We start from the raw sequence: 25,984 nt of genomic DNA on the forward strand, positions 1-25,984 counted from the left end.
TATCTGCTGGGTTTATCAAGACATCGCATATTTGCAAAAGTGCGCCGACGTTCTCGGAGACGTCTGTTACCCACCCGCTCGATAGCAAGCCGGGGGGTTCAATGGTCACTCCAGCCGGCGAGAGCAGCGGACTCCCGGCTTCATCGTTTTCAGACCCCGCTCTTTGGCTACTCTGGTTAAACATGATATATAAGTCAGAGGGTGGCGCCAGTGTCCGGCAGCCTCTGTCAGTGCGCCCCAGGGCGGCTGTGGCTACACTGTAGCTGCCATCACCAGTGTGTGGATGTGTGTGTGGATGGGTGGATGACTGGATGTGTGAAGCGCTTTGGGGTCCTTAGGACCAAGTAAAGCGCTGTACAGGCCATTTACCATAAGTCACTCGGATAACTTAAAAATGTAATTGTTTGCCTTTTTTCTGTGTTTTATTTGTTCCGGAGTAAATCGGTTTGGCTGAGATCAAAGTTATTAGATTAGATTAGATTAAATACAACTTTATTAATCCATCGGTGGGTTCCTGCGGGATTTTCACACAGCTGAATAAACATCAAACAGAAAACTGATTAAACAGAAGTGTGAGACGGTCGAGAGTTTACTCCAGTGTCCTGTAATATTTTAGATAGCAAGGAGCAGACGGCGAGTTTATTAAACTCCACCCACACAGCGGTGACACAGATCTGAAGGCTGGACCGTCCCATTTCACAGCCTCGCACTTCTGGCCTTCTCGGTCTTTGCAGGACCCGGCCCACGTAGGCTAGGAAGGCCGGGTCCTCCGAAGGATGCGGCCGACGTTTTGGGACACAGCTACAGACACACAAGAAAAGCCAGAGAAACAAAGACAAATCCAAAGAATCCATCATACTGAGTCAAAGTGATCACAGGTCTGCTTTGTTGGAGCCTTCAAAGTGGAACATGTGGACTGTTCCTTTATTACTACCACTGAAGGCCACGCCCCTCTGCTCATGTGATCACGTGGTTTGTAGGAACGCTCCTCTTCCTCAGAGGATCCACCTGTGCTTCCTCTCCTCTCTCCTCCACCTGTTACAGTGAGGGAACGTCCTCCATAATGGAGGAGCTGCTGGAAAGTGCTGAGAGTTTCCTCCAGAGTGAGACCTCTGTCACAATTGTTACGGATTCAAATATTGGGGATGGAGACAAGAGGAAAAACCACAATAACAACACTGGTCCGGCCGGGTTGAGTCAAACGATGATTTTAATGATCACACGCGTGGGAGATGGACACCGTACGCAGACGGCATCAGATTGTTAGGGTTCCTGGGTCGGTGACCCAGTGTCTTGTGTTTTTGGTTATTTGATTTTGTTATTTCATTATATTCTAGCTTTGCTTTACGGGTTTTTCTTAGTTAAGGTCCTCTGGGTGGGGTTTGGTTAGAGTGTTAGTGTTTTGGTTTTCTGTCTGTGTTCCTTTGTTGCTGTCTTCCTTGTCTGCTGTATTTCCACGTCCAGTCAGTGTCTGTGTCTGCCCTGGTCCCACGTCTCTGTTCCCTTTGTAGTGCCTGAATGTGAGTCTGTGTCTTTGTTCAGTCTGTGTTATGTGTTTCCTGTTTTACTTTGAAGGTCTCTGTCTTTTCTCAGTGTGTTCAGTTTACACTTCTTTGGTCTCGTCAGTTCTGATTTGTCCCAGCTGTGTTTCCCTCCTGTTACTCATTCCTTGATTGCTCCCTCTGTGTATTTAAGCCCTGTGTTTCTCTGTGTCCGTGTCGCGATCTACCGTTTATTTTGCTGTGTGTTTTGCCCATCCACCGGTGTTAGTTTATTTTGAGTTTTTTCCAGTTATGTCATGTTTGCGTTCAGCATTAAAGCTGTTTTGGTTTAAGTTTGTCTTTGGAGTCTGCATCTTGGGTCCTATCCCTGTCCGCACACAGCCGGCACCTAACACAGATCTCAAAATGGTGGAGCATTGATCAAACTCTTATAGCCTCTGGTGCCTCCACCTTATCATAAAAGCCTAAACATTCACATGCTTTCTCTCACACAGCGCCTAAGCTACGACCTTGGCTCCCTGTTTATCTGCTCCTGCTGAGATGGGGCAGAAAACTCCAGCATATTCTGTTCTCTTCTAATCAGACAAATAAGGCGATGACTTTCTACGAACAGTATTTCTTATAACTCAGCAGTATAATGCATCATAAAACAATATCATTCATTCACCATAAATCAGCAGTCTAATGTAATGCAAACCAGTTTAACAAATGCAATAGTTATCAGCTTCTTCTAATTCAGGAGAATAATGCAAACTAAAACTACATAATAATTCACAATCTTTAATTAGGGGTCTAACATGGCATAAGGTAATATTGTAATCCCACAACTGCTTAAAACAACACACATCTCTCTCTCTGTTTTGTGAACTCTCCTTTCTTAAAAACAGAAAGTGAGACTGTAGTTGTTCTTGGGTGAGAAACACAAAACCGTTTCCTTATTATTATTTTTCATCTACAATTTAAATTTTGTGTCTCTCTCTCTCTCTCTTCTTTATTTGTCCACTGCGATAGCTTGTGAGCTGCAGAATCACCGCTTTCACAGTTGGAGACAATTACTTTTACACAGCGCCAATGGTATGTGCCATGGTGATCCATAAGTATGATCACAAGTTTATTTAGTTATTTTTCAACCCAACACAACAAACAAGCAAAAACATGATGCTGATACTATGAACACACTACACACATGAGTCAAGATGCAGGAAAACTGCTGCGCATCTGAGGTGTGAGGAAGAAACTGAACTCTCAGATAGCTGTATGCTCGAGTTATCATAGCTCTGTTTCCCTCCCTCTGATGCATTCTCAGCCAGCTCCTGCTCTGATAATGTGTAGCTTGCTCATCAGTTCAGAAGAAACCGCAACGCAACCTCACACAGTGGTTCCGTGCTTTGCCGCACACAGTGGAAAAGACTTGCACAATGGTCAAGATTTTCATATTCAATTCAGCTTCTCCATCATGTAATTTTCAACTGTTTCATACAGGGTTCAGCATATTAGTTGTTTTTATAGGTGTGCTCTATATGTCAACAATGGCTCATAATAGGATGACAGGTTTTCAAACAGGTCAAGTACCCCTATGCACTTCATTATTTTAAATATTTTCATTGTATTCTTCATCTCATATGTCATTGCACTGAATTTGAGCAACCCTAAACTTAATGCAGATTACTTTTAACAATTATCCACCTCAGTGAAATCTATGGTCTGGAGCACAGGCTGTTGTTGATCAGGTCAATCTAAAGAATAGTCTAAACATTTTGTTTCCTAATGAAATCAGCAATGGCGGGTGAAAGCCATTCACCAGAGCATATCTGAACTGCTGCTGATGTGGGCTGGCCTTCTCTGCATGCTCTCCAAGGCTGCTGTGTTTTCTGAAAACTTCTAACATCTGACATTTGAATCTGAAGTGTATCACATCACAGGGAAAAAAAGCACCGAAAATAAAGCAGTGTGCTGCTTTTCGGTCTGGTTACTACCGTTTATGTCAGAACCGGTGCCATTACCGGTACCCATCCCTACTCTTCACCCACAAACACTGGGTGGTGCAGTCGTCTTGCAGCTGTGAGCTGCCCTGTATGATGTGATCATTAAGTTTGTCCTCTGTGGTTCTCCCTGCAGGTTTTCCAGATGATCGTTAATGGTCACAGGAGGGAGGAGAAGAGGATGAAGGAGGTGGGCTGTCAGTGGGAGAGTCCTGAGGAGGACAGGAAGGAGGTGGGCTGTCAGAGCAAGGGAGTGCAGGTGGATGTGCTGAATCAGCAGTTCAGCTGGAGACACTCAGGTGAGACTCAGGGGGATGCGTGATCTATGACTGTTATACGTGAAACACAGAGCTTCAAACTCAGGTCCAGTGTGACATGGAATAGAATAGAATAGAATATCTCTTTATCTTTATTGTCACTGTCACAAGAACAATGAAACACAGTTAGCATCTCTCCATTGTGTGTAATACACAAGTATCTATGCAATAACACAGACATTTACTGACTGAGTGACCTCAGTCCTGCTTACAGTAAACACATCCACACACTGCCTGAGGCTCTTGTGGTTGGAGCTCACATCTGAGCTCAGCATTAATCTGTCCTCCCCTCTCTCTCTCAGGTCTTCCGGGTCCTGATCCGTTAAAGCCCGCTGCTGACTGCACGGCAGAGGAGATGCTGATGGCCTTTCGCTCTCAGTTTATCAACATAGTGTCCGAACCTGTCCTGAGGAGGCTGCTGGATGAACTCCTGGAGCGCCGCGTCATCATTGATGATGAAATGGATTTAGGCGGAGCGGATGGAAGGGTGAATAACGCCCGACGGGTGATCGACGTAGTGCGGAGAAAAGGATCCCAGGCTAGGCTCTGATCGCCGCTCTCTGCGAGGTGGATCTTTCACAGGAGCTGCAGCTTATGTGATGCACTGCCAGATGTTCTCCATCAGACTCACAGGTCAGCACTCACAGGAAAGCAAATTATGACTCACCCAGAAGAAGCTTACACCTTTCAATATTCAATTGTCCAATCCACTTACAGAGTGGAAACATGAGCGCTGGCTCATCTATTTGGTTTTGCGTTTTCACATCAAAGGTTTTCACAGAGACGATTTTCGATTTTATTTTATTGCTTTATACAAACAAAGATGTTCCAAACAGCAGAACATGGCAGAGTTTCAGCAGGTTTCAGGACTGAAGTGCTCCAGAAATTAGGTCTTGAGTCAAACCTGAACAGTGAGCTCTGTGAAAAAGTCCAACAGAAACCAACAGATTAATGGAAATTTTGGTTGCTTTCATGTTGTTGAAGTAAAACGTGTCAGAGAGCAGAGGATCGGACTGTTTTGTGTGTTTCTTTCTGTAACTCTGATCAACGTGAAAATAAAAGATGAGTTCAGTGTTGGGTAAGTTACTTTAAAATAGTAACTTAGTTACATTACTAGTTACTTCTCTCAAAAGTAACTCAGTTACTTCAAGTTACTCGTTACTTTCAAAGTAACTAGTTACTAGGGAAAGTAACTTTGGTTTTACTCAGAATTCTCTTGTTAATGTGTTTCTTCCATAACTTTGCAGTCTTCTAGCTTGCTTACTTGCCACAGTGCACTGTGCCACCTACCAATAGAAAGGAAAAGATAATGTGCATATTTCCACGAGAGAAATCCCACACCTGGACCGTCATTGACTGCTGCCATGATTCTAGCCTGCGTCACAGCGTCATGTGCGCCTTTTACATCCAACACAAAAACTGCAGTCGTGGTGCTTTCGATTGTACTCAGAACTCGGAAATTCTGCCTTCTGAATAGGAAGATGTAGGTAACACCAGACTGCAGATGAGCTGCATACAGGGCTGGACTGGGACAAAAAATCGTCCCGGGCATTTTGACTAGAGACTGGCCCACCATTATAGGAAAAATCATAAAGCCTTTGAATGAAAACAAACGCTGTTGTGACAGTGATGTACACTGTTTTGATGGTATATATGCATTAATCTATCAATCGTTTGTTGTAAGATTCAGATAATTATTTTTTAACCCTTTAAGACCTACCATAGAACCAAGTTCGCCAGAGCTTATATTATATTTTTACATGCTGTGGAGCCATTTTTGGGAGCATTTCAAGTTGCTATACATCAATACAACCATTATAGCCCAAACTTTAATAATATGTCTGCATTAGGTGCATAGTAATTACATAAATTGCAAAAAAGTGCAATAAACTACAAAAAAATTGAAAATCGTTTTTGTTTTTTTAACATATATTTCTAGTTAGAGAAATTTAAGAGGCTTATCCCTCAAAACTGTAAATACAAAAAAGTTACACAAACTAGTTTCCCACCACAGGAAATTTATTTTGAGTGTCTTCATAGTTTTATTTTTGAAATACACCAATTTTTATATACTGCAGGAAAAACGAAAATAAATATTATAGTGCAAATTTGCAAAATAACAGCATATGCATCAAAATAAACTATTTCCAGCAGTGCAATATGAGTCCTAAGCATCCCAGAAACGACACAGAAAGTCATAAACTCAAACATAACTTTTTAAAACACATAACAAGTAAAACACAAGCTCATAAGGGCCCGATAGTAAAAAACTACATTTCCGCAAAATGACGTCACTTCCGGTTTCGGGCAGGTCATGCGGTCATGTGATAGTTCGCGCTGATGGACGTAGGAAGTGTTACAAACAGCTGATTGGATCGGCGAAGCGTGTTTCTGGAATATCATGTTTTTGTTGCTGCAAGTGATTTTTATGCAGTTTTTGCAAAGCTATATGTGGAAGGAAACTGTGACCTTGGACAAGCTGATGGCATAAGATGTAAGTACAACTCCTCTGGTTTCATATGCAAAAAAAATTATTGCGCTAGCTTACGTGGTTGCAGAGCTACCGGGATTTAAAAATAGTTACGCAAAACAGAGCGTGCCCGCTCCGATCGGCTGTAAAGGGTTAAAAGCTAGACATTTTAAATGAGAATAAGAAAGAAAAGTATTTCTTTGTGCCCACCTCTCCCTGTTAATGCCCTACATGCCCCCTGGCAACACTTTGCTAGACCCGCCCCTGCACAGTTACCAGCTGTCAGCTACCTAAAAAAGGATCCTGGGGTTATTTGTCTCTCAGAAACAGTTCATAACTTCCCTTCAACTCATTCATGTCACCTAAAAGGTAAACCTGTTTCTCCATCACCTGTTCAGCTCTGATGATCCAGTAAGGACATCTCCTGGTTTCATCCTCATGTTTCCCTCTCACCACATATCCAAACCGACATCATGACCAGCAGCTTTTTTGCAGCTGTGGCTCCAGCAAACATCAGCTGATACTAGAAATTAATATTAAATTCTAACAACAGCTGATCAAGCTTAAACGTGCTGCTGTTGTTTAGCGCGACATCCGCTGGTTTCCTCTTTCGGCGCAAAGTGAGCGATAAACAAACAAGAGAGCCGATCAGCTGATCATTGATCAGTTTTCATGATTGAAGTAGAAACGGGAGAGGGAGGGGGGAGAATGAGAGAAGAAGAGACAGCTGTGCAGCAAAGACACAGAATAACTCCAGCTTTGTGCCTTTTTCATTGTAGCTGAATTACGGGACAAACTGTTCCTTTTCACCTCAATAACAAACGCGTAATATTTTCTCTGAATACCAGACGGGACGGTTGGCAACTCTAATAACTTATGAACAAAATAAAGTTCAACATCATTAACTTCATAGCACCCACCCAGCTGTATAGAAACTCCGTCATGCTAGCTAGCACGCAGTACGGAAAAAGTCAGCACAACGAAAATAAACTCCACCTAAACTTGGTTCATATCTGACCCAGAGAGACTGCAGGTCATAACTTCTTACCTGAAGTTCAGTTCACACTTGGACCGGCGGCCGCCTCGGGTCTCTTTTCCTTCTGCGTCCCTTTTCCTTCATCCACCTGCTGGCCTCCACCACTTGCTAATGTTACTGAATCTGTGGAAGCTCCGCGATAGCCACCACACGAAGTAACGAGTAACGACCCTATCTAAATCCCAGTAACGACTAACGCGTTCCTGATTTTGGCATAATAACTAGTTACCGTGCTCGTTACCACAATAATAACGTAGTTACTGTAACGCGTTACTTAATAACGCGTTAGTCCCAACACTGGATGAGTTTCCTGTCACTCTGTCTGGTTCAGTCTGGATTTGTAAAATAACCTTGAAAATATTTAGTAACTGATAATCATAAATATCAATCATTGTAGGTTTTCACAAATATTCAGAGATGTTGTGGTGAGTCAAGAAGCTAATAACCATCCACACCTGGACCCTAGTTTACTGTAACCTGCAGTGAGTGGGGGTGGTGGTGACGGGGAGTGATGGTGAGCAGGAGCTCTGACTTCATGATTTGAACAGGACTCTGTGATGGATTTGTTACAGGTAGGAAGCTCTAATCTGTCCATCTTCATCTTCTATGTCAGAGAATAAAGAGAAGCCAAAGATTCAGTTACGGATATCCTGACAGTAGCCCCAGTGAGAGGTTCAAATAAACTAAACCTCCTGAAGGAGGACCGTCAGGGTTGTTCAGATCTTCAGTTTGGGCCAATCCCATGGGCTGAGATCCAGCTACTTGACTTCTCTACCCTGGCTCCAGAGTGGGACCTCTGTAATGATTTATTTCCTTTTTAGGAATCGTCTGAATTGCTCTTTGTTTGGCCACCCTGGACCCATCTGCCTCGGGAGACCAGGAGCAGGGGATGACTTATGGTCAAGATTGACATCTCAATGCTAAATAAATGTTTAATCAAAGTTGGGTGCTAATCCAGCTGTGTGTGTTTGTGATGACAGTAAATAAATGTCAGACTTACAGCTCCTGTTTTACTGCATTAAAGAGATAAGATGAGTTCAGCATTTTGACATGGATGGAAGTGAAAGCAGGAAATGACAAATGTAGCAGCAGCGTTTAACACGTCTGAGCTGGAAACACAAACTCTGGTATGAACATCATTCTTAGAACAGCTTCCAGCTTCTTTTGCTCGGCTACAGTTTGGATGGATTTGCATTTAAAGACGCAAAGAGACTAAAATGATTAGGGTCAGGAGGTCAAAGGTCAGAGCTCCCGTGGATCTGAGGGCGGCCTCACGCTGGAGAAGGATGAAGGAGTCTGACCTGAGCCAGTGTTTGACATGAACACATCAGCACTGCTGTCAGTGAGCCTAACGACAGCCGTTAGCATCACTTCAGTGTTTTTTTTTTTTTTTTTTTTGTCCCGTTTGGATCTATAGCCATCAGAATTGTTGTCTTGAGGCCAAGAAAGATGCCAAGCGGATTTATTTTACCAAGTGGATCATCATGGCCTTGCCATATTGGTCCATTTGATTGACCTTTATTTATAATTATGAATTTATTTTATTTTCAGTTGCAAACGGGACAGACATAACTGTGGGATAGGACAGGGGGAAAGAATGAAAGAAAGAGAGGGAGAGAAAGAAAGAAAACCAAAGGGGAGAAGAGACGGTGAGAAGGGGGGGAAGAGAGAAAAAATCAAACAAACAAAAAAAACAAAACTCCTGGGTCACCTGTATGGAGAAAAAAAAACAGAGAAGACAGCAAACAACAAAGAGCAACATAATAAGAGAAAAAAAAAAAAAGCACCATCACAATAAACTAGCTAGCAGTAGATATCAGTAGTTACTAAATAATAAACGATATTGTGCAGCACGCAAGATAGACAGCGCACAGTGTGCTTTGAGGCAGCAGCCAAGAAAGCTGTAGTCCGCGTCTGTGAATACCCATGTGTACACCTGTGTGCATACCTGTGTGGATCAGCATGCTTGCATTCCAAAGGTTTCTCCATGTAATGATCTGCTAGGGAGTGTGGGGAGCCACGCCCTGTCCTCTATGGTATGAAGCAGGTATGGAGGAGATCAAAACTCCAGACATCCAGAGGCCCCCAGAACACAAGAGACCAAGGAAGACCAACAGAGGGGCAGCCGCGCCACTGTCCCAGTAAGAGCTGAGGAGAGTCCCAGATGAGGGCTCATTCAGCAGCCGCGGAGCAGAAGCCAGGGGGAGTTGCAGTGACGCGCCCGTGAGCTCCGCCGGCAGCCAGCTGTGCCTGAGTGACCGAGCCCCAGGCCGAGAGGCCGGGGGCACCCCACCTCCAAAGTGGCCCGAGCGAGCCCCAATAAGCGGCCGCCAAGGAGTGAGCCGGTGTGTACCCGGACGCCCACCCCCAGATACAAAGAACCACCAACGCACCGACACCTGAGGGAGTCCGCCACCGGCAGGGGAAGTGGTGGTGGGTGGAGATAGGCCTCCAAACCTTGGAGGGCCCGAGATCACTTCAGTGTTTCACAGAAACATGACACGAGTGATCTGAGCCAGTCTGTGCAGTCAGACAGCATATTTCTGGAGTAAACACATGAAGGTGTGGCCCTCTCACACTCTTCAGGTGGAGTCCCGCCTCCTTCCAGGAAGCAGCTCACCTGTGTGTCCGTGTTTAGTGGCTAGGTGTGGAGTGGAGCTTGTTGTTGGTGTGTGTGTTTGCAGAAACTGTAAGTTTTCTTTGTTTCCTCTTTTAACAGTTTGTCTTTAGGAACTTTACTGTTTAACTTATATTTGCTTTTTTCACACAACAAACTGTTGTGTTCTTATTTCCTAGAACAAAGCTGTCATCTTTCCACTAAATTTATACAGAGAAGTTTGCTGCTGTTTCTTATCCTTCCTTTCAAAATAAAATCACAGTCATGCTAGTTTAAAGTGTTTGATTGTAGTCAGGTGCTTAAGTTCATATTTCCTTTATGGACTATTGAAATCACTTTTGTTGCTGTTTGATTTTCATCAAAAGATGTTGCTAATGTATAGTGTTTGGATATCAGGTATTAGGTACTCATGGTTTCAGTGCTTTTTTTGACTGTCTGACTGCTTTACATGCTGCTAACTATATGAAGTAAATATAGATGAGTGGTTTTAGAGCTGCAGGAATCTGGAGGTAAACTTAATTACTGACAGTAAATGAATTCCAGTTAATCAAACCACTGATAATTAATCCAAATATTCACTGACAGTGTCTGATGGTTTTGTTTGTTTGTTTGTTTCATAAACTAAATATTCTCACAGTGCTCATTATGCATTCAGGAACTTCTGACTGATATGTGATGGAAATACGATTTTGAATATTTTTTACACACAAACTCAGCAGGAATAATTAGAGTGGAGCTTTTAACCCTACTGATCCTCTTTGAATCATGGATCAGCTGAAATGTTTGAAAATGTTGTTCAAACATTTTGAACTGACTGAATATTAATCGACTGAAGCTTCGTGTGTGCATCATTGCTCGATCTAGAGCAGTGTTTCCCAACCGCTGTGCTGCAGCACACAGGTGTGCCGTGAGAAATTATTAGGTGCGCCATGGAAGATTAACTGGTTATACCTGATTAGTACTCTAAGCGACCGGCTTAGGTAATGGGCAGAACGGTTACATCCTCTTACACTAAAGAGCAGTGCCTTCTCTAATTTAAGTGGTTGCCAACTGCCAGTAAAATAGAAGAAGACAAATAAGAAATTACATAATAATCATGCTATGTGATGACGCAGTGCGTAATAGCAATATTGGATATTTGAAAAGAAAAAGTAGTCAGTCTGTCCTGGGTCCTGGAGAAAATTCTGACCCAGATGAAGGCCCTAGCATGAGTAGAGATCAGAACAAAGTAAAACAAAGGTATACTAGGGAAAAACCGAACCAATTCCGCTATACCTGGTTTGTGGGGGGAAAATGATCAACATGCTTTTTGTGACATTTTTGTTTGGTGGTGTGCCATGTGATTTTTCTAATGTGAAATGTGTGCTATGGCTCCAAAAGGTTGGGAAACACTGGTCTAGTGGACTGATAGCAGAGCAGCTGATGGCAGCTTCCTCTGCCTCACACTGCTGTCTGACTGCATCCAGCTGACACTGAGATGAAGCAGGAAAGAAGCAGCTGATATTTGGACAGCACACATGATGAAAGGAGGATTTCAGTTGATGTGCACATGAATGATTTGTGTTTCCTCTGCAGGTAGAAAGTGTGTGTGAGCTGAATTGAGCAGCATGGATCAGTGTGAGGACAGTGACAAACAACTGAGTCATGGATTCAGTGGTGTGTCCTCTAAGAGCAACGTGCTGATGGGTGTCATTTGTAGATTTGGACAAAAACAGTCCTTAAAAAACAAGTAAGATTACACGAATATAAAATTGTATTTAAGCATGTCTTGATGCTTTAATTAAAGAGCTTGAATTAACAGGATCCTTCAAAGAGTTGAACATGAGCCTGAACCCACCTGTGTGTCCTTAAAGAGTGACCAGTCCCACGAACACTACGTTCATTTTAAAGTCCGGCAGGCACCAGCTGCAGAGAGGTGAGTTAGTGCTATATTCAGTAATAGCTAATTTAACTGCTTGATGTTGTGGGATGTAAAAACAGCAATAAAAAACTTTGTTTGGTACAAAAGCTCATTACATCACAAAAATTAATATTAAATACATAAAATTCTTGTAAACACACACACACCTTTAATCTGAACATTTTCACATGTATGTAAGCAACTGAGTTATTAATGTATAAATTAATGTATAATGTATAAATAGATAAATAGTAGACTAAAATTTAATAATTTAAGACTATAGTTAAAATACATTTAAAAATAATTGTTAGTAGAAAAAAAACTTTGATTCAGCTGTGGTTTTGAGGATCTTAAGAACTGATGGTCTGACTAATTGTTTAACAACCCACAATTAAAACAAGAGCTGTTGACCAAAGGGCTGTACAGGCTGTAAAACTATTAAAAATTGCTTAACAAAAAAAGGTTTAAAAACATCTCCCTTCAAAACTGACTAATAGCTAGTATAAGGTTGATAATATGAGTTATATGTGGTATTAAATTCGGTTCTTTGGATTCTTTACGGCCAAAAAAGACACGGCTCAAAGTGGTCTTTTTACTTTAAAAATGATCTTTATGTGTTCGTGTGTTCAGGTCTCCATGTCCCGGGATATGTAAAATTAAAGATCATCATCTCAGGTCTAAAGCACAAAAAGGAAGCCTAGTTATTTATATACTTCCTCTCCACGTCACACCACACTTTAAGTTTCAATCGAACACTCTGCTTAGTTTCACTTTCTGCCTGCAAAATCATGTAATTTCCTGTCAGTACTAAGAGTTGGGCCTCTCTTATATAAAGCAATATAATCAGTATATAAGCATTTAAGATTATAAATTTAAACCTCAACAGTGGTCTCTGTTGTAGGTGCCAATTGGTAACTGTGCTGCAGTCAGCTAAGCATTGAGGCAATGACAACTTAAAAAGACTATTGCATTAGTGAAGACAAAATTCAGGCATGAATAGCTCTCTCAAAGGCTGAAACAGAGGAATGTTCTCACTTCTGCAAGTAGCCAGACAAGAAAGAACCTAGTTTTAATGTCATTGACGCTAAAATGTCATTGACATTAATGCTGGAAAATGGAAAATTTAACAATAACCTGCAACACACCCAGTGAGCTTGATTCGAAGTGGTTTAATAAAAACATTGCAATGTGGAGACAAGCATCCGAGCAACACTAGGATCATAATAATAATAATAATAATAATAATAATAATAATAATAATAATAATAATAATAAGTGGTGGAGGGCTTTTGCTTTGGTGGCCTCAGAATATCATCTCTGATTTTTGCAGATGATGTGGTTCTGTTGGCTTCATCGGGTGAGGGCCTCCAGCTCGCACTGGAACGGTTCGCAGCCGAGTGTGAAGCAGCGGGAATGAGGATCAGCACCTCCAAATCTGAGGCCATGGTTCTCAGCCGGAAAAGGGTGGAGTGCCCACTCCGGGTCGGGGATGAGTTCCTGCCCCAAGTGGAGGAGTTCAAGTATCTCGGGGTCTTGTTCGCGAGTGATGGGAGAAGGGAGCCGGAGATCGACAGACGGATTGGGGCTGCAGCTGCAGTAATGCGGACGCTGCACCGGTCCGTCGTGGTGAAGAGCGAGCTGAGTGTAAAAGCCAAGCTCTCAATTTACCGGTCGATCTACATCCCTACCCTCACCTATGGCCACGAGCTGTGGGTAGTGACCGAAAGAACGAGATCGCGGATACAAGCGGCAGAAATGAGCTTCCTCTGAAGGGTGGCTGGCCTCTCCCTTAGAGATAGGGTGAGAAGTTCGGCCATCCGGGAGGGGCTCAGCTGAGGTGGTTCGGGCATCTGACAAGGATGCCCCCTGGGCGCCTCCTGGGTGAGGTGTTCCAGGCATGTCCCACCGGGAGGAGGCCCCGGGGCAGACCCAGGACACGCTGGAGAGATTATATCTCTCAGCTGGCCTGGGAACGCCTTGGTGTTCCCCCGGATAAGCTGGAGGAGGTGGCTGGGGAGAGGGAGGTCTGGGCCTCTTTGCTTAGGTTGCTGCCCCCGCGTCCCGGCCTCGGATAAAGCGGATGAAGATGGATAATACTAATAATAATAATAATAATAATAATGGATTGCATTTATATAGCGCTTTTCTAGGCAGGCTTTTCTATACCTCCTCCCTCACAGAGAGAATTATGACCTTGCTTTCTGCTAAGCCGTCATCCCCGTAAGAGCAAGACATCTGAATGTCATCACCTTTACAACAGGGCCCCTACCTAAAAAATATACATCCCTCTATAAGAAGGGTTAGTCTTACTATCTCTTTAGTGTCTCCCATTACAATGGCCTGACTGTGATAATGTCATGGTCCTGCGACCATGACTCAGTGACTTTATGTTTATGTAGTTATTGTTATTACTTTCATTATTATTCATGGCTGTTTTGGGATGGTTTGTGTTTGGGATTTTAGACACTGGGTTCTGGGTTTGTGCTCCCTCTGTTGGTCCCTGGTGTTAGTGTTCCCCTGTCTCGTCAGGTTAATCAGGTCCAGCTGTTTCCCCCATCTGTGTGTGATTTCCCAGTGTCTCTTTGTGTATTTATAGCGTGTGATTTCCTCTGCTCGTCGTCGCGTCGTCTGTGTTCCTACCTGTGTTCATCCTCTGTGTTACCCTGCGTACTCTGCATCTACCCTGTGAAATCCTCTGCGTGCTCTCCCTGCTGTTCTCCCTTCGTGTTCAGGTTTGCCACTCCTTTGTGTAGTTTCACCCAGTTTAGTTCATCCGTAGTTCTGTTTTGCCATCTCCTCTTTATGTTTGTTATTATCAATAAATCACCCTCACACCTGAATGAGTGCTGCGCTTTGAGTCCTCCTTCCACTCTCCACACGGCCGCTGCCCCGGACCGTGACAGTACGACGCGACCACAACATGGACCCAGCAGCGCTTAATCCATCCAGGGAACTACGGGAAAATCTCATCGATGCCACACAGGAGCTGATCGACCTGTGGCTGGAAAGCCCGGGTGGCACGTCCCAGCGCGCTGTAGAGAGGCGGCTACAGCGTCTGGTGACCGGTCTCCCATGGCTTCTGGGCTCGCTTTGTTCGTGGGAGCGGGAGTTCCTCCTTCTGGACCTCGGTCTTCACCCCCCGTCTGCTTTTACTTCCGAGCAGTCCGAGACGGTGAGCGAGCGACATGTTCTGGCTTCCCCAGATTCCGAGACTCTGTTTTCTGGGGCTATCCAGAGCGGGATGGGAGACTGTTCGGATCGCTTACCCACCTTCGTGGTAACGGACCCTTCGCAAGTGGGCGTGTACAGACCCTCTGTGAAACCGAGAGACTGTTTCTCTGCCGCTCCTTCTGAGCCAGGACTCTATCACCATTCTCCGGCTCAGTTCTGTGTCCAGCCACAAGCTTCCCAGTCTGTAGCTCAACCATTAGCCTCCCTTAAGCCACAATTTTCACACTATTTTTCCACCGCCGTTTCTGAGCAGGGAGACAAACTGTTACATTACGGACCTGTTCCTCAACAGCTGGCAACATTAGTGACTGTTACTCACTCCGGGGCTTCCCCAGAGGCGGGGTTGCTGCCCTCAGCTTACTCTGGACCCCTGGTGGCCAAGATGCCAGCTGTGAACTGCACCGGGCTGTCACTGCCTGAGCAGGGTCAGTGCTCTGCGCAGCTGCAGCCCTCCGTATGTGTGCCAGAGGCCCACGTGCCTACTGGTTTTGTTTCACATGTGCCAGAGGCCCACGTGCCTACTGGTTTTGTTTCATGTGTGCCAGAGGCCCACGTGCCTACTGGTTTTGTTTCATGTGTGCCAGAGGCCCACGTGCCTGCTGGTTTTGTTTCATGTGTGCCAGAGGCCCACGTGCCTACTGGCTTTGTTTCATGTGTGCCGGGGGCCCCGGTGCCCACTGGTTCTGCGGCTGATTTCGCTGGGGGGCCCGAGGAGCCCGTCCAGCCTCCTGCTTCGCCTGCTGGGGGGCCCGAGGAGCCCGTCCAGCCTCCTGTTTCGCCTGCTGGGGGGCCCGAGGAGCCCGTCCAGCCTCCTGCTTCGCCTGCTGGGGGGCCCGAGGATCCCGTCCGGCCACCTGTGGCTGCTTCTCCACCTGTGGCTGCTTCTCCACCTGTGGCTGCAGCGCCGCCTCCTGCAGTATCATCACCTGCAGCGCTACCACCTGCTACTGCCACGCCTCAGCCTGAAGCTTCAGCCTCGCCTGGTTCTGGTCCAGCTTCATCCTCACCTGGCCCAGCTTCAGCTTCAGCGTCTGCTTCGCCTAGCCCAGCTTCAGCTACAGCTTCATCCACGCCTGGCCCGGCTTCATCCACGCCTGGCCCGGCTTCATCCTCGCCTGATTCTGGTCCAGCTTCATCCTCACCTGGCCCAGCTTCAGCTACAGCGTCAGCTTCGCCTGGCCCAGCTTCAGCTGCAGCTTCTTCATCGCCTGGCCCGGTTTCATCCTCGCCTGGCCCGGCTTCATCCACGCCTGGCCCGTTTTCATCCACGCCTGGCCCGTTTTCATCCTCGCCTGGCCCGGTTTCATCTTCGCCTGGCCCGGTTTCATCTTCGCCTGGCCCGGTTTCATCTTCATCTTCGCCTGGTCCAGCTTCAGCTTCGTCTGGTCCGGCTTCATCTTCATCTTCGTCTGGTCCAGCTTCAGCTTCATCTTCGTCTGGTCCAGCTTCAGCTTCAGCATCGTCTGGTCCATCATCAGCATCATCAGCATCGTCTGGTCCATCATCAGCATCATCAGCATCGTCTGGTCCAGCCTCCGTGTCTCCATCGTCTGGTCCAGCCTCCGTGTCTGCATCCTCGTCTGGTCCAGCCTCCGTGTCTGCACCCTCGTCTGGTCCAGCCTTCGTGTCTGCACCCTCGTCTGGTCCAGCCTTCGTGTCTGCATCCTCGTCTGGTCCAGCCTTCGTGTCTGCAGCCTCGCCTGGCCCAGCCTCGTTTGGGTCTGGAGCTAAACGGCCGTTTTCTGGACCGCTGGCTAGGCTACTGGCCGAGCGCCGTCGCCTGACTGGCCGCCGTTGCCTTCCGCACGGCCGGCCCCCGGACCGCCATCGCCTGAGTGGCCGCCGTTGCCTTCCGCACGGCCGGCCCCCGGACCGCCATCGCCTGTGTGGCCGCCGCTGCCTTCCGCACGGCCGGCCTCCTGAACTCTTTACGCGCCGCCGTTGCCTTCCGCACGGCCGGCCTCCTGAACTCTTTATGCGCCGCCGTTGCCTTCCGCACGGCCGGCCTCCTGAACTCTTTACGCGCCGCCGTTGCCTTCCGCACGGCCGGCCTCCTGAACTCTTTACGCGCCGCCGCTGCCTTCTTCGTGGACGGCCTCCTGAACTGTGCTTTGGACTCTGCTCCCCTGTGGGTTTTGTGTTCATCTTTGTTTTGGGACTCTGGGGCCTCCGTCCGTGGTCGTGGTCCGGTCCCTCCGTCCTGGGCCCCCTGCCGCCCGCCCGGATCTGGTGGTGTGTTTCTGTGGCTGTCGGGGGCCAGCCCTTGAGGGGGGGGTACTGTCATGGTCCTGCGACCATGACTCAGTGACTTTATGTTTATGTACTTATTGTTATTACTTTCATTATTATTCATGGCTGTTTTGGGATGGTTTGTGTTTGGGATTTTAGACACTGGGTTCTGGGTTTGTGCTCCCTCTGTTGGTCCCTGGTGTTAGTGTTCCCCTGTCTCGTCAGGTTAATCAGGTCCAGCTGTTTCCCCCATCTGTGTGTGATTTCCCAGTGTCTCTTTGTGTATTTATAGCGTGTGATTTCCTCTGCTCGTCGTCGCGTCGTCTGTGTTCCTACCTGTGTTCATCCTCTGTGTTACCCTGCGTACTCTGCATCTACCCTGTGAAATCCTCTGCGTGCTCTCCCTGCTGTTCTCCCTTCGTGTTCAGGTTTGCCACTCCTTTGTGTAGTTTCACCCAGTTTAGTTCATCCGTAGTTCTGTTTTGCCATCTCCTCTTTATGTTTGTTATTATCAATAAATCACCCTCACACCTGAATGAGTGCTGCGCTTTGAGTCCTCCTTCCACTCTCCACATGGCCGCTGCCCCGGACCGTGACAGATAACATAACACATGCATGCAAACTGGTGACAGGAATGCTCTTACTATACTAAAGTGAGACAGGGATATTACTATAACTAATGTGATATGATTTAATATGTGATTATTACAACAGAAAATAAGTCTTCTTCCATAATGCAAAAAAAGAAAATTTACACTACTGTAAAAAATGAGTTCCTCACAGAGGCTTTCGCTATCTACATGATAGAATTAGCCAACACTTACTAGCACAACTAAATTAGCTCATTATATTGCAACAGAATAATTTCCCTACAAAGATGGAAAAGAACAGTTCAATGTCAACTTTAAACAAGCATTTTTGGTAAGACCATTACTCCATCTAGAACACTATGAGCATGTCTCCATAGTATTCGTCCCAACTTGTAAACCACTCAGGGGCGTATCTAGAAGGGTTGGCATGGGGTGGCAAGTGCCACCCTAAAATAAGCCTTTGCCACCCTAGTTTTGCATATGACAGTGTTGTTTATTAAAATAAGATAGCATTAACACTTTTAGCGTAGTTACAGTTAACAGTAAATATAAATGCTAAACTGAATATACTGCATAGTGTTACCCCCCTCCACCATTAACAAATGGTTCATCCCATAGCATGGACTGGCTTTTTTCTTGTTTTCAGTAGCAAGCGATGCTTATGATTGTGTCAGAGCACTTAGAATAGAATAGAATAGAACAATCCTTTAATTGTCCCATAAGGGGAAGTTTCGTTCTAACAGCAGTCATAAAGGCACATATACAAACAAACAGTACACAGGACACAGAACAGAAACATACACAATTTTTCTTACATATTTACATTAAGTACAATGGTTACTATATACAGAGAGTACTGTACAGTTATTAAATTAAATAAAAATCACTAAGAGGCAAACCAGGTTGTAGTGCGAATCGGTTGATTAAATTATTGCAGTTACAGCGCAGATGTAAACATCTATGTTTGTTGGGAGCAGTTCTGATTGTACAGTCTGACAGCTGCAGGGAGGAAGGACCTGTGGAAACACTCCTTCATGCATCGAGGATGCAGCAGTCTGTCACTGAAGCAGCTCTGCAGTTCCGCAACATTTACAAGCATGGGGTGGGAGACTCTGTCCACCAGAGATGTTATTTTGGCCACAGTCCTTCTGTCTCCCACCACCTGCACTGGGTCCAGGGTGCATCCCAGAACAGAGCTGGCCTTTCTGATGAGTTTGTCCAACCTCTTCCTCTCAGCTGCTGATAAACTGCTGCTCCAACATACCACACTGTAAAAAATGACAGATGCCACCACAGAGTCATAGAAGGTCTTAAAAGTGCTCCCTGTTCTCCAAATGACCTCAGCCACCTCAGCAGGTAGAGTCTGTTCTGACCCTTCCTGTAAAGAGCATCAGTGTTGTGGCTCTAGTCCAGTTTATTTATTCAGGTGAAAACCCAAGTACCTGGGGAGAGTGGAGGACAGGGAGATGTGATTAAAGTCCCCAGAGATCAGGAAAAGGGCCTGAGGGTGCTGTGTTTGGAGTCTGCTGGTTACAGTGTGCAGGACCTCACAGGCTGCTGCAGCGCTAGCAGAGGGCGGGACATACACAGCTATCATAATCATGTGTGTAAACTCTCGCGGTAGATAGTACGGTCTCATGCTAACCGCTAGCAGCTCAATGTCCTAACAGCATAGCGTCTCTTTGATAGATAAATGCCCAGAGTTACACCATCTATCGTTCACAAACACAGCCAGACCCCCTCCTCTCTTCTTACCACTCTCCGTTGTTCTGTCGGCCTGGATCAGATGAAAACCATCCATGTTTACGTGTGAGTCCGGAGTTAGCGCAGTTAGCCACGACTCTGTGAAGCACATCAGGCTGCACTCCCTGTAGCTAGGGTTGCCAACCGTCCCTTAAAATACGGAATCGTCCCGTATTTAGAAACAAAAGTACACGTCCCGTATTGAGCTAATAAGGGACGCACTTTGTCCCGTAATACAGTGAGAATCAAAAGTAGTCTATAAATGTTTATGGAATTAACGCTTTGTTTGAAAACATAATTCCCAGCCCCTCTCCTGCTTTGTGACCAATGAGCTGACAGCACACTTATGACAATTCGAGTATGACAATTCAGATTACCGCTCATCTCATTGGTCGAGGAAAGGTCGCTTGCGGAGAAAATACCGGAAGACAACAGATGACCACAACAAGAAGCATGGCCAACAGGGAAACAAACGCCGACTCTGCGGTGCAAGTCTCGGATGACAGTACACCTAAAGCTGGGCAGACACTGTGCGATTTTTTTCAGTCACGTTATTCAGCTCCTGCTCAAACTGCACGATTGACTCGCAGGGGTTAGAAGTTCGTATGTCACGATGTACTCTCACACTATACGGCCCGATGCTCTGATGCGACCTGAGTGCTCACACTGTGCCTCCATAACATGAAGGTTATAACAGAAAATCTGTCGCTCGCTCTCTCTCTGTCTTTCACTCACACAGACACACCACCACCATCAACTTTGCTAAATTGCTAATGAAAAACATTGATCAGGCAGCTGTGATTGAGCAGCGATGTAGATCCAACTATTTTCACGGTTGTTGTGGTCATGATAATTTTGTGATGCCACATCGAAAAGGCTCGGATGAGCTTTCCAAAGTTCTACAAGTTGTGCCTCCATCGCTTGTGTCCAGATCACACGCTGCACAGCCGTGCTGCAACGTCTTTTTCACCAACGTTTACGTTTGCGCGTGAGCAGTGTGAGCGCCTGTGGTGAGACCCTCACGAGCGATTGATGATCGGGAGCTGGTCGTGAGGTGTTAATCACTTCTCTTTACCCCACGTATACTACACGACGCACGATGAAGGCCAAAATCGGTCCGATCACTCAAAAATCGGCTCAAAATGGGCCAAAAATCGCACAGTGTGAGCCCAGCATTAGAGCAGCAATGTTTGTTCCCCTCAGAGAAAGGGAAGAATGGGAAAAGGAAAACACCTGGCTGGAAAACGTTAATATGGGCATGTGCAGTGAATATCAGCGCTATGTGGCCAGAAGTGTGATAATATAATTTATTTTGTGTAATAAACAACTGCAAGGATAGATGATTACAACAAATAGATCACTAATACATAAAAGTAATACATAGATGAATAATGATGAGTTATGATGCGTAATCATGGGAACAAGCGGGTTTACAAACAGGAGCAGCTGATTAGCATTAGAAAAGCTGAAATAATACCTCAACTGAAGCCAATTGTACTAAATGCACTAAATGTGCACTGTTACAAGAATGTTTTTCTTTCTATTGTTTTCTATTATTTTAAGTTAAGCAGGACAGAGTTCTTTTAAAGAAAGATTTACTTATATTTTCAAAAGTTAAGCATGACAGGCTTCTGTTTAAGAAAGAGACCTGTTTTACTGTGTTAATGTTGTCATTTTGAGCTAAAAATAAATGGCTAAATGATCATTTGTTTCACATGTGTTCATATCACAAAGAATAGAATATGCATCTACTTAAATCAACTTCAAGTCAAATGGTTAAAAAAATAATTTCACACACAAAAAAAGAGCTAGAAAATTCACCACACTGGGAAGGGTGAAGACAACTGGGTCGCCCGGCCCTGGCCACGAGGTGTCCCTTATTTATTTTTCAGGGAGTTGGCAACCCTACCTGTAGCTCCTCTGATGTCGGGTAAGAGCCGCCAGTTCGTCTACTTTATTGGGGAGAGATCTCACATTCCCCATAATAACAGATGGAATCGCTGGCCGGTATCTCCTAACTTTACTGCGACGCCCGATCCTGGCCCGAGTACCGCGTCTCTTCCTCATCACCTCGCGGGGGATGTTAGCTTGCTCGGCTGTAGGCAGGGCAGCGAATGCTCCGACGGCTAACAGCTGAACCCTGCTGTAAACAATGGGAGGTCGGACCTCCACGCGCTCTCCGGACAAAGACGCCGTAAAAAATGTAATAAAGAACACCATTGTCCATAGAATTCTGAGCTCCATTGTGGGGGACAGCAGTCTGCAATAGAAAAACAAAAACAATAAACACAAAAACAATAAAGAAACATATATTAAAGAGAAAAAAGGACTTGGTCAGGTTGGAGCTGCTGATACTGGCTGCCAGCTCAGAGCGGCGCTGGAAGTTGCCCATTTTGAACAACACCATGGGAATTTCAGATTTCACACAGGTTGTTGGTTGTTACGTATGGGCTCAAATTGTGGTCATAAATATTTTGTACTTGTAAATCAGTTTTGTATGTGTAAAAAGAATTTGTGTGTGTGTAAAAAAGATTTGTGTGAAAGTCTGCACTCAAGTTTCAAGTTACAAGTATGAATTTTGACCCTATTTTTCTTCCTTTCATCTGATTGGCCAATGTCATGTCAATCTCAAATTTAACTATCCAATCAGAGAACAGATGGATTTGGCTGTTGGAGGGGATGGAGCTTATTATGGAGCTTCAGGTCCTTGAAGGGAATAAATGCCCTTTTACATGCCAGCCCAGCATTTTCCTTCATCACCACGAAGGGAAATAGTCTGTGGGTGTCTCAGTTTGGTGATTTTTGTGTCACAGGTTTACGTGCTTAACACAGGGACCTCCCGAACCTTTTCAATAGCGCTGCGAAACTCCGGGGGGGGGGGGGGGGCAGTGTTGTAGAAATGACAGTCTTCACTAGTGGGGATACCTACAAAGCTTTCTTTGTTATGAATTAGCATCCGTGTTTTTATTGAACATTTGAAGAACTAGCAAAAAAAACCCAGAAACTCTTGTAGAGGACATAAAGTCAGAGATAGAAACGACAAGGAGCAGGTGCATATAGTACAGGTAGAACTGCTGCAAAAACCCACAGAGCTCAGCAGCCAGCGCAACAAATTCTGAATCCTTAACTTTTAGTTAGCAGTTAGCATTAGCAGCACATGCTGGATCCAGTGTGAAAGGACCTTTATGCTGGACACTGTGACTAACAGCAATGGTCCCGGGTCAGCACTGACTTCGTGTTAGACTAATCCTAAAGTAATAATGGTATTTCTAACCACTGATATACCACAACTTTATCCTTTCAACAGCTTCTATTGGATATTTATATAGATATCCTCCAGCTTCAAACTGTATTACCCTTCAAGGACCTGCAGTTCAAAAAAACACCCCTCTGACAGCCAAACCCATCTCTTCTCTGATTGGATAGTTAAATTTGTGATTGACATGACATTGGCCAATCAGATGAAAGGAAGAAAAATAGGGTCAAAATTCTTACTTGTAACTTGAATCCTGAGTGCAGACTTTCTCACGTATTTTTTGGCTAAGTCCACACACAAATCTTTTTTACACATACAAATCTTGTTTACCCACGCACAAATTCTTTTTACACATACAAAACTTTTTTACACACACACAAATTCTTTTTACACATACAAATCCTGATTTACAAGTACAAAACTGATTTACAAGTACAAAATATTTATGACCACAATTTGAGCCCATAATTACGCTCTGGAAATGGAATGAAGGTGAGTGTTATTAACCCTCCATGGTCCACGGACACGCTGCACCTCCAAACCACATGACTGATTTAAGCTGACACAGCAACAAGCTGCAGCCACGCTGAGTCTTTCAGCCCGTGTTGAAAGTTCGGACTACAAAGTATACACCGGTTTTTAAATTTTAATCACAGGCCAGTAAATCCAGAGTTATGATAAAAAATATATATGCCATGCTTTTTTCTAAATACTGTCATCATGGTTTTGTGTGTGTGTGTGTGTGTGTGTGTGTTTTAAAGCCTTATCTAAAGACAGTGCAAAAACACTAAAAAAAAAAGATTAAGGGAGATCTTTTTTCCCATCAGTGGAAACTTTCTGCGTCACGTAGGAGAAAGAAAAGTTTTGGGAGTGACGGTAATGCCAGCGAGACAGAGCGAGCTAATGTGTGTGAGAGAGACAGAGAGTTTTTAGAAGTGGAAGATTTCTGACGTTTAACGTGGAGTGTTTAATTAGTCTGTTGTGTAGTCGTTTTGTTTTGTGTGTCAGTGAGGGCACTAATGTATGGAATCAGAACAATGCCACCTTGAAATGAAACCAAAAAAAATATTGAAACCGAAAAAAAATATTGTAGCTGAAATAAATGTACTGAAAAATCTTGTATTGAAAGTGAAAAAAAATAATTGATAGTGAAAAACAATTAATTGAAACTGTAATTTTTTTTATTTTTGCTTACAATTTTTTTTTTCAGTTTCAATCCATTTTTTTTCGGTTTCAATCCACTTTTCCGTTTCAATCCATTTTTCGGTTTCAAACCATTTTTCAGTTTCACTCTGCTGGCACTGTTTTGGTGTCCGGGGGCGCGCTGGGGAGGCGGGGATTCCAACCTGCATGTATTTGCATATATTATAATGTTGACCAATGACTGGAGAAAACACTGACGACACGGCTGCGGTCACGGACAAACTTGCATGTGTCTGTTCGGGAATGGCAGATGCTGAGAGGTCCAGCATTTACATTACCGACAAAGTGAGAGCCTGAGGTGTTCTTCAGTAAATTGGACTACCGGACAGGAGGACCTGAGGCACCACCGCATTATTTTTGGTAAGTTAAATGTGTTTGTAAGCTAATCCGTAATTTAGGTCCTTAGCTAGCTACCTAGCTACCTAGCTAGCTAAGGAAACTTGTTTTGTATAGTTTGTTTAGCTAACCCGTGCAGGTGAATGAATTTACCCTGACTAAAGAAATCAAGAGAAACGCACGGGGCTGCTCAGTGACTAACCACGGTTACTGTACTTTTATTATGAGTATTATACTGTAAGAGCAACAGGCTGGACTCTGCTTCTGCTCCTGTGCAGAGCTGATTATTAAATATGTGCAAACAGCAGCAAGTTTTCTGTCGCTTTCCACATGTGGAACGACATTAATGCCAATTTTTAAAAACCTGGCACTTCAGGTACCCCTCATTGGTCAATAGCTACGGATTAAATAGCAAAGCCCGATACTTATGTACTGAAACCAACTACTTCCGCTTGTCAGCTTAAGTTAAAATGTTACATTTTTCTTCTGATTATTGTTTTTAGCATTTTTTTTACTGAGTTTGTTACAAATATTCAGGTTAAAAACTGTCCAAATTATTTTTAATGAATTATGTTCACAAAGTCACATGTGCAGTACTCTGTACAGCTTGCATCTTTAGGACAAATAATTTGAAACATTAATGTTTCTTGTTCAATACTGAGCTGATAACACCTCCGTATGTTGTGACCAGGATGCAGCAGCAGACTGAACCTCGACTGAAACCTGCTCCATCATCTCATCTTTGCAGATGTCCATTTATAAAGCATCAACAACTCAAAGGTAAACATGATATTAGAAAATGTGTTAGTAAGGCCTTTAAAACAAATAAAAAATAAACAGCTGTCGGCAGAGCTGTAGGACTGAACAACTTCAGATCCCGAGTGTGTGAGGACGGAGAAGGATCAGCTCTATTTCAGATTTGAGAGATAAACTTTATATTTCAGTTTGTGATGATTCTGTTCTGTTTGTGATTACAGGAGCCATCCTCAGATTCAGACCTCAGCACCACCCAATGACAGCAGACAGATCATCCTATATCTTCAATCTTTGTAGTAACTCTTTGTAGTTTTCTTCAGTAATTAACTGAAGAAAACAGTAGAAAGGTTAAAATACCACATGTGCTGTCAGTGAAAGCTGCAGCTGTTTTATTGATAAATTTAAATACAAAAAGTCAAAAGCATTAATCACCCCTTTTACTGTGTCACTATACATCAGCATTAACAGGACCTCCGTTTGGTGTTTCAGAAAACTGCTGATCTCAGACCTGCACAACTTCTGTTTTAAACACTGAATATACTCAGCTACATGAAGAGTTTCAGTCTTCCTGGTGTTTCTGAAATGATGCCTCTCACTGTGGGTCAACAGAACATCTGGCACAGGACAGCTGTAATGAAAGAAATTGAAGAAGTTTTGAAAACAAAATCTTGGAAATGCCCTATATGTGAGAAGCAGATTTTGTATTTACTTTTCTTTTTGCCAATCAAGTTAACTAAAAGTATAATTTTCACCATACAATTGCTAACCTTGTCATCTCCTACACTGTCTGGTTTGGGCTCTGGGCTTGTCCTTCCG

At 44.5% G+C, this 25,984-nt stretch overlaps 1 protein-coding gene across 1 annotated transcript in view; it reads left to right on the plus strand.

Moving 5' to 3' along the window:
- Positions 1-11,531: 11,531 nt before the first annotated feature.
- The window catches only part of LOC146631390 (NLR family CARD domain-containing protein 3-like), a 56,695-nt gene continuing 42,242 nt past the window's right edge, over positions 11,532-25,984 (plus strand). Inside the window, exons 1-2 of the mRNA XM_085352929.1 lie at positions 11,532-11,653; positions 11,726-11,839. Coding sequence (XP_085209055.1) covers positions 11,532-11,653; positions 11,726-11,839 — 236 coding nt within the window. The remainder of the gene's footprint in view (positions 11,654-11,725; positions 11,840-25,984) is intronic.

This window comes from Diplotaxodon limnothrissa, linkage group LG5 (assembly GCF_057381915.1).
Source record: "Diplotaxodon limnothrissa isolate DT_005_m linkage group LG5, D_limnothrissa_male_GT1.1, whole genome shotgun sequence".
Classification (NCBI taxonomy): domain Eukaryota; kingdom Metazoa; phylum Chordata; class Actinopteri; order Cichliformes; family Cichlidae; genus Diplotaxodon; species Diplotaxodon limnothrissa.